Source organism: Hibiscus syriacus, unplaced genomic scaffold (genome assembly GCF_006381635.1).
Source record: "Hibiscus syriacus cultivar Baekdansim isolate YM2019G1 unplaced genomic scaffold, ASM638163v2 tig00116976_pilon, whole genome shotgun sequence".
Taxonomy (NCBI): Eukaryota; Viridiplantae; Streptophyta; class Magnoliopsida; order Malvales; family Malvaceae; genus Hibiscus; species Hibiscus syriacus.
In genome coordinates, this window is record NW_024063500.1 from 107,128 (window position 1) to 119,392 (window position 12,265).

At 34.6% G+C, this 12,265-nt stretch overlaps 3 protein-coding genes across 3 annotated transcripts; 2 read left to right on the forward strand and 1 right to left on the reverse strand.

Annotated features, from left to right (window-relative positions):
• The first annotated feature begins 1,082 nt into the window (after positions 1-1,082).
• Positions 1,083-5,491, forward strand: LOC120192725 (glucan endo-1,3-beta-glucosidase 11-like). The gene is made up of 3 exons (XM_039195458.1): positions 1,083-1,541; positions 2,645-3,681; positions 5,268-5,491. The coding sequence occupies exons 1-3, from the start codon at positions 1,490-1,492 to the stop codon at positions 5,349-5,351; spliced, it is 1,173 nt and encodes a 390-aa protein (XP_039051389.1). The 5' UTR covers positions 1,083-1,489; the 3' UTR covers positions 5,352-5,491.
• Positions 5,492-6,677: 1,186 nt separating this feature from the next.
• LOC120192727 (stellacyanin-like) lies at positions 6,678-7,328 on the forward strand. Its single transcript, XM_039195460.1, has 2 exons — positions 6,678-6,855; positions 6,934-7,328. The coding sequence occupies exons 1-2, from the start codon at positions 6,678-6,680 to the stop codon at positions 7,245-7,247; spliced, it is 492 nt and encodes a 163-aa protein (XP_039051391.1). The 3' UTR covers positions 7,248-7,328.
• Positions 7,329-10,272: 2,944 nt separating this feature from the next.
• LOC120192726 lies at positions 10,273-12,022 on the reverse strand. Its single transcript, XM_039195459.1, has 4 exons — positions 11,853-12,022; positions 11,642-11,756; positions 11,440-11,554; positions 10,273-11,254 (listed from the first exon to the last, which is right to left on the reverse strand). Exons 2-4 carry the CDS (start codon positions 11,747-11,749, stop codon positions 10,344-10,346), a joined length of 1,134 nt encoding a protein of 377 aa, XP_039051390.1. The 5' UTR covers positions 11,750-11,756; positions 11,853-12,022; the 3' UTR covers positions 10,273-10,343.
• Between the last annotated feature and the right edge of the window lie 243 nt (positions 12,023-12,265).

The following is a 12,265-nucleotide window of genomic DNA, read 5'->3' on the forward strand; positions in this document are numbered from 1 at the left end:
TCAAAACAATGGTAAATACACATAAACTCAAAACTTCCAAATTGGAGAGTAAGCACTGACCAATGGCGATGGCAACAGGTTGAAGACCGAACCAAACCCCAAATATATATAACATTAAAAAAAACTATAATAAAAATACAACGGTAACTAAATCATATATTAATGAATTTTATTTTCTCTCATATTTTATTCATTATATTTTTAAGTTTTAAATCTACTCGTTAAATTTTTAAATTGTTTATATTTATTCATTTTGAATTATTTTATTATTATTTTTGGTATGACATGATTTATTATTATTTAATATAAAAATAATTTAAAATATAAAACTAAAATCAGACGATGGATGTTCATTGTTCGCCGTCGTTGGATGTCACCGTTGAAGGTCGTAGATGGTGATCGTTTGTTCCTAAATTTCATCGACCGCTTAGTCTCAACCCCTTTAGTTGAATTTGACATTCATTTTGTTGAAACATGCTTCGAATCCGATCAAAAATGAGGAAACAGAAAAGCCGATGGTCGTATATGGTGACCATTCGGTCTCAAATTTCATTAGTCACTTCATATCAATCACCTGAGTCCGAATCTGACCTCAATTTTATCGGAACATACTCTGAAGTCCACGAATTAGAGGTCGAAAGTGAGGAAACTGAAATATTTAGTTGAGATTCACGAGTTTTGATACATTTTCTGGTGAAACAATCACCATATTCAGAATTAGTGTGTCAAAGCGAGTCTCTCAGTTCAATTTAGGATCAAACGAATGCCAATTTTAAAGCCTGGCAGTAGTCGACGATGTCAAAAAAGGATGATGATTTTTTTAATTTAATAATAACAAATTATTTTATTATTTATTTTAAATTACTTTTATATTTAATAATAATAATAATAAAATAATTTGCAGTGACTAAAACAAGAGTAATTCAAAAATTTCAGTGAGTAAATTAAAAAAAATAAAAACAGTGAGTGAAATAAGAGAGAGAGTAAAGTTCAGTGATGACTGATGTAGTTTACTCAAAACATAAATCGTGCAGAAACAGCCACCTAGTGATATCAATACTGGAATTCAATAAAAGAGCCCAAGGCCGTAGACCCACCAAAGAGTCACACAGAAAACGACCGCCAAAAAAAAGCTTTTGTTATCGATCTTAAATATCACTTCACATTCTTCTTTCCATCCCAGAGTTTTCCCATATTTTACTTGAAGGAAAAAGAAGCTGAGATTCTAAAGATTGAGAAAACAATGGAGCCTGGAGATAGTGTGATGTAAAGAGAGAAAGTGTGAGTTATCCAAGGGAATATTTTGTTTGTTTGTTTGTTTTCTTATTAATGTTATGGCATGCCAGAGTTACAACGAGCTTTGCATTGAAGGTGCTTGCTCAATTTCCCATTTCGGTTTTGCTTTCTTGTCTGTCCCTTATAAAGACGGTTTCCATAGTTGGCTGTTTTAATTCTTCCTTGAAGAAAAAAAAGAAAAAAGAAAACGGCAATGAAAAGTCTTGGGGTTCGTCTGTTCTTCTTGGTCTTTCTTGCTCCAATCGGTACTTTCTCCTTTACACTTTCTTATGGTTTATAGTTCAATTTGTTTGTGGCTTTTTACTGGTTATTTAGTATGTTGTCTGAATTGGGTTGATCTCAGAATTGTTGATTTCTACTGTTTTGGTCATTGCATAAAGTTTACCTTATTTTAGAATTGGGGTCATGATATCTTACTGGTGAATTTTGTAGGGTTGTTCCTAAATCTTGCAAGTTTCATGAAGAAGAAAAGATGTAACTGAGAAACTGCTGTTTTGATTGTTGTTATTAAAAATTTTGAACTAAATTTACTGTTTATTGAATATCATGATTATATATCAATTACTTTTTCATAAATTAAAGGATTTTGAATTGCTATATGTTTTTAGTTGGATTTGGGATTTGAATTCTGTTGTTCTCTTGAGAGGGTTACTGAACTAGAGAAATATACTTTGGTGGATATTGTTTGATTGAAGCTTCATTAAAATATGAGAGTTTTCTTTAGTATTGCTTCATCCGCAAGAATGATTTTCACTAGTTTATAACCTGTTATTTTATTTTTAAAAAAATTGTTTGATTGTTGAGATGATTTCTAAGTATGTGTGTAAGCATTCATCGGTTTGCTATTAAACTGCTAACGATGCAATAAAAGTTTATTAAAATGACAGTAATAGTTCAAAAATATGAAAATAACATAAAGGACCAATTATTTGGTAATCACTTATAATCCAACTTTCCCTTCAGCTTTTGGCTTATGCAATATTAGTGTGTGTTTAGCTTCTTCTTTCTACCTTGGCTGTTAATCAGTTTGAGAACTTGCTTTTTTATTCAGTCCAAATGGTGCATCAAATAATTGTTACCTACAATTTATGATGGACATCATAGATTCTAGAGATCTTTACCAAAATAGTAATAATAATAATAATTCAATTTGTTTAGTTGGTCAACAAAATATTTAGTGTGTGATCTATTAATTCATAGGATGTGGGATGCATTTTCCCAAAATCATTGCAAATATCTCCTGTCTTTGGCATATGTCAGTATTGTTATTATGGTTGTCTTCGGTTTATTATGGTGCTTGCAAATGAAGTGACATTAATTAAACACTATTTTGGTTTCTTTTCTCCAGCATCTGTGACTGTGCAAGCTTTCACTGGAACATATGGTATTAATTATGGAAGAATAGCGAATAACATCCCTTCACCAGATGAAGTTGTTACACTTCTTAGGGGAGCAAAGATAAGGAATGTTCGAATTTATGATGCTGATCCTAGTGTACTCAAAGCATTTAGTGGAACAGGGCTGGAAATTGTGGTTGGACTCCCAAATGGAAATCTGCAAGACATGAGTGCCAATGCAGATCATGCAATGAATTGGGTCAAGAACAATGTGCTGGCATATCTTCCTGATACACATATCCGTGGGATCGCTGTAGGGAATGAAGTCTTAGGATCAAATGATGAATTTTCAGGATTTCTTCTGGGCGCAGTTAAGAATGTTTACAATGCATTAAATATGCTTAAGTTAAGTGACGAAGTTCAGGTTACCACTGCACATTCTCAAGCTGTTTTTGCTAATTCCTTCCCTCCTTCTTCATGTGTATTCCGAGATAATGTTGTTCAGAACATGAAGCCACTTTTAGAATTTTTTTCACAAATTGGCTCCCCTTTCTGTTTAAATGCATACCCGTTCCTAGCCTACATGTCTGATCCGGAGCATATTGATATTAATTATGCTCTCTTCTTACCAACGGAGGGAGCAAATGACCCAAAAACTAAGTTGCATTATGATAACCTGCTTGATGCACAGATCGATGCAGCCTATGCTGCATTAGAAGATGCCGGATTTAAAAAGATGGAAGTCATAGTCACTGAGACTGGGTGGGCTTCATATGGAGATGAAAATGAATCTGCAGCAACCATAGAAAATGCAAGGACATATAATTACAATTTGCGAAAAAGACTTGCAAAGATGAAAGGAACTCCGATGAGGCCAAATAACGTGGTGAAGGCATATGTGTTTGCAATCTTTAACGAAAATCTGAAGCCTGGGCCAACTTCTGAGAGGAATTTTGGACTGTTTAAACCCGATGGGAGCATTTCATACGATATTGGATTTCATGGTCTTAAATCTTCATCCGCAGATTCATTACTTTTGCCTTTGAAGGTATGAGTTTCTCTCCCACCCTTTACATATGTCATCTATGTTAACCTTTTTTTGTTTTCCGACAGAAGATACATATTCTTGGAACAATATAAACCTGTCTTGTTATTGGCGTGCCAATTTTTTGTTTTCTCTTACATCAGTTTCCACTTATGAGTTTGATTTATCTTCTCATTAACTATCAGCTTAGAGGTATCACCTTCTTGAGTTTGTATATGGTTTTTATGTGGACGTTTCTTTTTTATGTTTGAAGGCACCTAAGAGTCCAAGATCCTGTATTTGTTGATCTGAATGACTGATTTCCACTATGAAAGATTTGGCAAGTAGTCACTACCTAGTGCAGCTTGAATAGAATGAAATCGTTGTGGCTATATATATATATATATATATATATATATATATATATAGAGAGAGAGAGAGAGAGAGTCTAAATTCAACAAACCATAATAACATGCTTTTATAAGGAAAACCTCAGAAGGCTATGGTGCAAGTCATAAAAGAATCCCATGTTCTTTGCCCAAAGTTCTTAAGTAGTGATCCTACCGTATTGCTTCCCCTATTAGAAATGTGAAAGAAAAGTTCTCTAATTTATATAAACCGATGAGTAAGCAAATCATAGCAAGTTCTCCTTTTATGTAATGCAACGGTTCTCCAATTTGCTATTTTTTCGTTCAGTCTACCCGCTACTGGACCAAAATCGATTAATCTTCTTATGATGCTGGAACTGGAAGGATTCCAAGTACCCGTAGAGGGATAAATTTGGTGGCAGGAATGCGAGTATCCCTTTCCAAACCATTACAGCCAAACTGTTTCAAGAATTTATCTGCTATCAGAGTTGCTAATTTGCTTCTGTTTACTTTGCAAAAGGTTAATCCATCGACCATTGTCATACATCACTTATTAATCATTACTTCAAATGTGTACGAATGATCCCTCTTTACAATGCAGAAGAACTTTTATTAAACACAACTGAAAAAACATACCATTGCACCACTGCTACATGGGAAAGCATTTACTTCTGTAGAAGCATCTGTTTGGATATAATTTGCATTATCTTGAACTTACCGGTACTGTATTTGTACATGTTACCTTGCTCGATTTGTTTTCTTGTCAAAATGAACTTTAATCCCCAATGGTGAGTCAATAAAATAATTGGAAACAGCTAGAGGGGCAAACAAGAATTGAGTTTGGTTGTACACCAAGAGGATTGGGACCAATGGATAGCTTCTTTTTCCTGTACTGTTGGAAAGATGAAGTGCAAATCAGACTATCGGTCCTCGTCCTGGTGCCAGCAAGTCTAACAGTTCCAAGTCAAAAGGAAAGGGTATATAATTTGAAAACTACTGAAACCATGAAGATATATTCTGTTCCCCACCCCTGATACTATTAGATTATCAGACAAATAGGGCAGTCTTTGATGACTTATCTGTAATTTTGTGTTCTTTGTTAATGAAAGTAATAAAGTATGTTGCTTGTATGTAGTTTAGTGATTCACTTGTCTGCAACAACTTGCTCTTTCAATATCACAGCAAAAGTAAGAGCTGCTATGGTTTTTCTTCATCCTATTTCGTTGGTATGCACTTTTGCAGGATAATCGAGATCAAGGTTGGTGTGGATGCTGTTCCATAATATTAACAATGGCTACTGCATTCCTGCTTGTGTTGTCAAGATAGTGATTGAAATTGAGTGAGGCTTCATTCAGTTGATGTCAAGGCCAGCCCCCATTAACTCTATAGTTATAGATTTGTTGACGATTCACTTGTCTTCATACTTCAGAAAACAAACCAATACACCTGATTTTTGGATCTTTAGTGACACATGATTAGCTCTTTACAATTACCAGGAAATGTGTTTGTTGAGCGTGAATAAATTTTAGTTTATGTGCATATAAATACATATGTACTTGGAGATTTTTGGCTCACATCGTGCCCTTTGTACTTGGTGTTATATGGAACCTTGGGGTTGCATTCTTGTCGTAAAGAAGAAGATAATGAACAAGCTCGTTTATGAATAGCGTAAAGCTTGCTTCATATTATACTTTCATAAAGAGTTGTTGTTATTATTTTTATTTATTGCATATGGTAAGATTTTTAATTATTTATTTTCATATATATTTGATTATCCTTGGAGAATAAATTTAATTAATTAATAAAATATAAACATAATTTTAAATTTTATAACATACATAAAAATTTGAGTTAAAATTAACGTCAATCGATTTAATATTCAGTCGAATAACGTCTAAAGGAAATCACTGAAAAAAATAAAGATTATTAATAAGTTCAAAGCTTTTAAAAAATAATAGAGCATTAGAATAATGATATTTACCATGTTGATGGAGGAATATGAAAGATTATTTTAATTGATAATTTTATATTATATTTATTGAGATGGTATCAATTTAATAAAAAAATACATACAATAATTAAAAAAAGTAACCATCCTAGAATAGTTTAAGTTTATGAATAATTAGCATTCAACTAATGCTTTGACATTTTCAGTTCCATTTTGGTTTTCGCTATGGTTCTATAGTCGGTTGTCAAGGCCTCTATTTTTTTAGGTTGAAGGCGTAAATATTAAAAATAATATATATAGGATAAATTAAATAAATAAAAGTAATAAAGGTTAAATTAATAAAAATTAGCTTATCATGATTACAATGCAATATCTGTTAGAAAGATTTTAAAATTTAATAATGATCGTTTAAGTATCCCTGCAAACGTCGTATTTAAACCTGAAACTTCTAAAAGTAACAAACATCTCTTAACAAGATCAAATAACATGATTAAATAGTTATTGTTTCATTTGTATTTAGTTATTCGTAAAACCTTCGAAGATTATTGAAATAAATTTGAACTTATAACATATGAGTAGGATTCTTCACTCATAGGCCCCATCACTAATTGACTCGCACTATATACACATCAGAAGACGAGACAAAGACTGGAGTGACCGAGTGAAATCAGAGAACGCAGCACATACACAAAACCAGAGAGAAAATGGCTACGGCAACAGTCATTCTAGTTTTGGCTTCAACCCTAATCCTGTTGCAGAACACGTACGCCACAACAACTTATACTGTAGGAGATTTATTTGGATGGCAAATCCCAACCATTAATCCCAATTTATACGGTGATTGGGCCGACAACGAAACCTTTGTCGTCGGTGATGTTCTTGGTGAGTTTCTTAATTTCCTCCAAAAAAAATCACAACTTTTTGAAACACGGATTCAGTTTCCAGTTGTTTTTTATGCAGTGTTCAATTTCACTACAGGGCAACATGATGTTTTAGAGTTGACGGAACCTGGTTATGACGCCTGCACCACGTCGGACACCATCTTAACCGTGAACAAAGGACCGGCAAGAGTTACGCTTGCAAGTACCGGTGAGCATTACTTTATCTGTGCTTACCTTGGTCATTGTTCCGCTGGCCAAAAGCTCAAGGTCGACGTACGAGATGGTCGCAGTAATACGCCGGCCGGAGTTCTTAGTCCTCCCGGCGCAGCTTCGTCCCTTGTTGCCACCATGTCTCTTGTGTTTATGATCATGGCCTTCGCTTTGATGTCCTAATTGTGTTAATCCCTTTTCATGTTCCTTTAGTTACGATGGTGATCATGGAATGATATTTGGCGTTGGAATAAAAACTTTGATTCACTCCTATTATGGTAAGCATAATATGATAGAAAATCATTTATTTAAAGCAACAATATATTAAATTCTAAATTTTAACTTCTAAAGATAATTAACATTCGTACAAAGAGAAATTTAAAGCTCAATTTATAATGAAAAGGATATCAACAACTTTAAAGATTTAACTGAAAACATATATAACGATCAACCAGTGTTGGATATTATAGCGATAAGGCATATTATACACTCAAAGAAAAAAAATCTAAATTCAAATTTTATAGATAATATTACTAAAGGATTATAAAAAGTGAAATTAAAAAAAATTAAATTATGGTGTCAAAATTTAAATTTTTTTTTAAATATATGACATTAAATAGGATGCTAATTACTCTTAACGTGATGTTAATTTTATTTTTAATTTTTTTATATAAAATTTGTAAACAACTCTTCTTCTTAAAACTTTTTTATTGTCAATTAACATGATTCATCCATTAACAATCTATCAAGTGGTTTTAGTAGTTAAAAATAGTGTCATTCTCTATAAAATTCTAAGTTTGAGCAGTTACATCGTGTGTGCATTGTTAATTTTGAAGGGAGACATAAAATTTTAAGGAATCAAAAATAAATTTTTAATAAAAAGTATAAAATTATATTTAAAATATATAGTAATTTAAAATTTTCAGGGGACATGCTCCCACCCGACCCATTCCGTTCATCCAACTTTGAATTGAGACCCTTTGGTAGGCTGCCATACTATCCCCTGGCCTTAAATGGTCCCCTGCTATAATCTTTCTTGAATTAAGATGGGAAAAAAACAGTTACTGCTACGCATGGACTAGAGATGGCCCCAACTCTTTTTCACTTGCTAAAGGTCCACTCTACTCCCATTACTGACTTTAGGTTTGTTTATTTGAAAAGGTGCAGACTTTTGAAGCAAATCAAACTACTTTAGCATTAATGGTTTCATCCTCTACTCTTTGCATTGTCTCTAACTCCTTCATCCATTAACAAACTGAAGATGAATGTTTGAATTAGATTTAAGAGATGCCTTGAAATAATTACGAAATGAAACATAAAATACTTTATTTTAAACAGAAATTTTTTAAATGATTTCTATCTAACAATTTCCTTATATGTACAAAAAAATAAACCTCTCCTTTGATTCATGATTTAATAATTATAAACATATTATATATATATATATATATTTAAAAATCACCGGATGAAAATGTAGTTTGGAGTTGAAGTATCCTAATCTTAGAAAGAGATGTGCAATGGGACCAACCCAGCAAAAGATTTTACTCATTGCTCACAGTTCTCGCTGCTTGGGTTGACCTTCACCATTCCTTTCCATGTTATTGTTATTTCATGTTGAATTTACACATGGCGGCTGTCATACAACATGTTCTTGTTCTAACTGCACGCGACATCACCTGGAACCCACAAAACATTGCGGCTGGGGAATGCCTGCCTATGGACAAATTCTAAATTACTTGTACTTCAAAATTGTTCGGTTGAAGAAGTTCAGGGACCAATTTAGAATTCAACTCATAATTTAGGGCATTTGATGAATTTAACCCATGAAATAAAAAAAAAAAAAAGTTGCAGAACATGTGGTTGAAAATGTGAAGAAGCTCCACTTTATTTTCCTCAACAACCAACTCATATTACTGTGGTAATAAAAAAAAGGTGAAGGTGAAAATAAAAAGAAGAATAGATAGGGAGATAAACTCCCAACGTTAACGGAGCTCAGGCATCGTCTTTTTCACAAAATTGGGAGAGAATGAGATGTTTTATCAACCACATCTTTAAAGCTTGGTGGACATTGTCACCCCACCACACACCACATGGGAATGTGTTTAGCCTTGTACTCTAATTCTCTCTACTCTTTTCAGAGGAATCTCCCTCAATTTTAAAAGCCTACAAAGCTCCAAAATGGGAAAATAATGGAAAAGGCCAACATACCTTCTCTTAGACATAATAAAAGTGAACCACCAATTGTAATTTCTGGTTCAAAGGGTTCTTTAAACATGGGTTAAGAGAGCTCAACACTTACATTTGCCTTGTTCAAAATAAATCAGAACCCATAATGGAGTAATCCTCAAAGCAAACATTCATCTTTCTACAAAATATGTAACAATGAGCTACATTTGTTGATCACAGAGGCTAATGCATAAAAGCTATTTTTTTGCAACCAATTATACCTTCTAGCGTGCATCGGTACTACCTGAAAAAAACCTATGAACTTGAATGTTACACGAGAAGAGGATCTAATTACTCAAGTCTCATGCTCATCATCAAACCACAGAGACATGCATAAGACCCTTGCTCCCAACCGTGCTCCTTCCTTCCCACAAACTATCTCCAGTTCTTACAATACAACACTCAGACTCAGGTGCTTTTCGCCATCCTAATCCCTAAAACAAGGGACTTAGCAAGCAGCGAATTGCACTAGAAAGTAGGGCTCAACCTAACTTAATGCCAATAACTAAAAAGTGCCCTCCCATGGCTAACTTAAGAAGCATTCAATTCAACAAAACGTTCTTGTACAAACATGCTAAAATCAATCCGTACCCATTAAGATGACAAGGAACATAAAATCTGAAAGCTGGATATATCGTTCATTAACACTTCACTCTATGACAGCTTGGGTATATATTTCACTCCACTTCATAGTTTCAAAAAGCTAATTAATTTGTCTAAAATACCTATAATTCTTTTCCTCTCTCATTTGTTTCCTGACCTTTGTGCATGATGAAACCTACAAATCATTCCACATATGTAGACTGTAGAGAAGGTAAATATTCCTTACATGGTTCTCAACTGATCAAAAATTATTTATTAAAATATTCAAGTAATTAGATGCGTCATGAGAATTAGATCATCCAACCATTAGATATCAATCATGCTAAAATTTTTATTTACAGTTCACTCTCTGCTACACTCCAAAAATGCAACTCATGGTAAGCATTTAAATTTTACAAGCTCTCAAAAGACCACTAATTTTGAAGGACAAACTACAACTATAACTATTGCCTACAAACCTGGTCCATTTCTTCTATTATTAGTCGACGACCCTGGTAGCCGGCAAAATTGTTCATCTTCTGAGTTGCCTCCAAATGTTGCCTTACGTTTCCTCACTGCTGCCCCAAAATTGTTTTCTTCATTTTCCATGAAGCACTTTCTTGAAGATGAAACAAAATGGTCATTTACAGTCCTCTCTGGGAAAAAACGGAACTCTTTGCTTGTTTGTTGAAAAGCATCATTAAGTTTGCTCCCACCTTGAGTACAGCTTGGACCAACATCTTTGGCTTCACAAATTGAATTCTTTCCTACTTGCATACAAGGGTCAGAAAATAGACCCAGCCGCAAGGACAAATCACATTCTTTTGCAAATGACTTCTCATGGGTGAGTCCGACATCTTGCTGTCCAATTCTCTTACCACCAACATCGACATCAGAAGAAAAAAAATTCTGCAAGGAACCCCTTTCAGCTGGCTCTAAAACAGATGTACCAACAGGTCTCCCAACAATGATCATATCAGGCACTATATTTTCCTGAACGGGGGAACCTGTCTGGAGCTCTGCGATTTGATAGTGTACTCCATAGTAAAGGGGGTAAACTTGACTCATGTTCGGTGGGGTGTTAGTTTCTGTTCTCATCAATTGGTCATGGCCAGATGGACAATTTTCAGACAGAATCGGATAACCATGATGGTTAGTTCGTGAAACCGAAACATTTGAATTCACATTGGTTGCTATTCTTGCAAATTGACTGCCAGACCGAACCGGCGATAACTGAGGACACCGTTCCACACTGCCTTTATCAAAAATCCTAGGCACTGCAGGGACGGGTTCGGATGCTCTTGGCGTTAGATAAGTCCTAGGATTACAGTGTCGTTGGCTCCTTGAAGCTCTCACTGGATAGCACCCAAGATTAAGGGCAGCTAAAACAACATATGTACTACAATCTTTCAGTCCAAATTGTTCTTGAAACTGGTTTCAAATTGAAAAGTTCATAAAGTTGCAGCTAATGTATGATCAAAAGGAGACAAACCGATAAATAATAATAAACTCAAATCCAAAAATATCCCAGAGTAGAACATGTAAAATCTAAAAAAATCAATAGTACCTTCAACACAAGGTGGCAAAAGCTCTCCTGTTTCAGTGCTCTCATCTCGACGGATAATCGTGTTGACGGCATCATTAACACGGTCCCATAGGGTTTCCGGGTTCGTGTATTCAGCCTAAAAATAACGTTAAGCGGAGAGCAAAATTAAGTTGAAAAGTAAACACAGAAAAAATGATCCACAAAACTGAAAGGAGAAAACAACCTCAGAATTGGCTTTGGAATACATAATCTCCTCAGCTTTGACGATGACAGTAATTATTTTATCTTGCCATTCCCTGTTCTTCTTAGTAGCAGTGCTATGAGTTTCCATAGCTAGCCTAAAATCAAACACATGGTGGGCATGGAATTAAACCCCCCCGGGAAAAAAATCTAGATAATGCTGCTTAAAATGAAACGAAATGAAAGACCCAGACCTTAAAATCTGTTGAATATGGAACCTCTCATGGGTTGGTGTCTTTCGCTATGCCAAGCTCTTCTTACACACTCGTAAGGTCGAGGGCCTGGCCTTGGCATCTTTGATCTTTCTTGGAATGAGAAAAGAAAAATCTACTAGGGTAAAACAAGAGAGACAACGAGAGAAGAGGGAAAGAAGAGATACTTAGAGGCTTACCCGGAAGAAAATATTAAAAGAAGGTACGAAGACAGCAGTGTTTTATACAGGGGTTGATGGAAAAATTAGTCAAATTCTTGATGATAATGGGTTTAGGCCTTTCTTCTTCCCCAGTCTGCAATCGATGGGAGGAAGAGAAAGAGAGGGATCAGAGATGGAGGGGTAAAGCTTTTCTCTTTCTTTTCTTTTGAGAGGGGAGCAGTACAACGAGAGTGA

Coding starts and splice junctions, on each gene's coding strand:
- LOC120192725 (XM_039195458.1), top strand. CDS start 1,490: ATGAAAAGTCTTGGGGTTCGTCTGTTCTTCTTGGTCTTTCTTGCTCCA. Junction 1,542..2,644: donor GGTCTTTCTTGCTCCAATCG/GTACTTTCTCCT, acceptor TCTTTTCTCCAG/CATCTGTGACTGTGCAAGCT. Junction 3,682..5,267: donor CATTACTTTTGCCTTTGAAG/GTATGAGTTTCT, acceptor GCACTTTTGCAG/GATAATCGAGATCAAGGTTG.
- LOC120192727 (XM_039195460.1), top strand. CDS start 6,678: ATGGCTACGGCAACAGTCATTCTAGTTTTGGCTTCAACCCTAATCCTG. Junction 6,856..6,933: donor TGTCGTCGGTGATGTTCTTG/GTGAGTTTCTTA, acceptor TTTTTTATGCAG/TGTTCAATTTCACTACAGGG.
- LOC120192726 (XM_039195459.1), bottom strand. CDS start 11,749: ATGGAAACTCATAGCACTGCTACTAAGAAGAACAGGGAATGGCAAGAT. Junction 11,555..11,641: donor ATTCCAAAGCCAATTCTGAG/GTTGTTTTCTCC, acceptor CGTTATTTTTAG/GCTGAATACACGAACCCGGA. Junction 11,255..11,439: donor TTTGCCACCTTGTGTTGAAG/GTACTATTGATT, acceptor ATGTTGTTTTAG/CTGCCCTTAATCTTGGGTGC.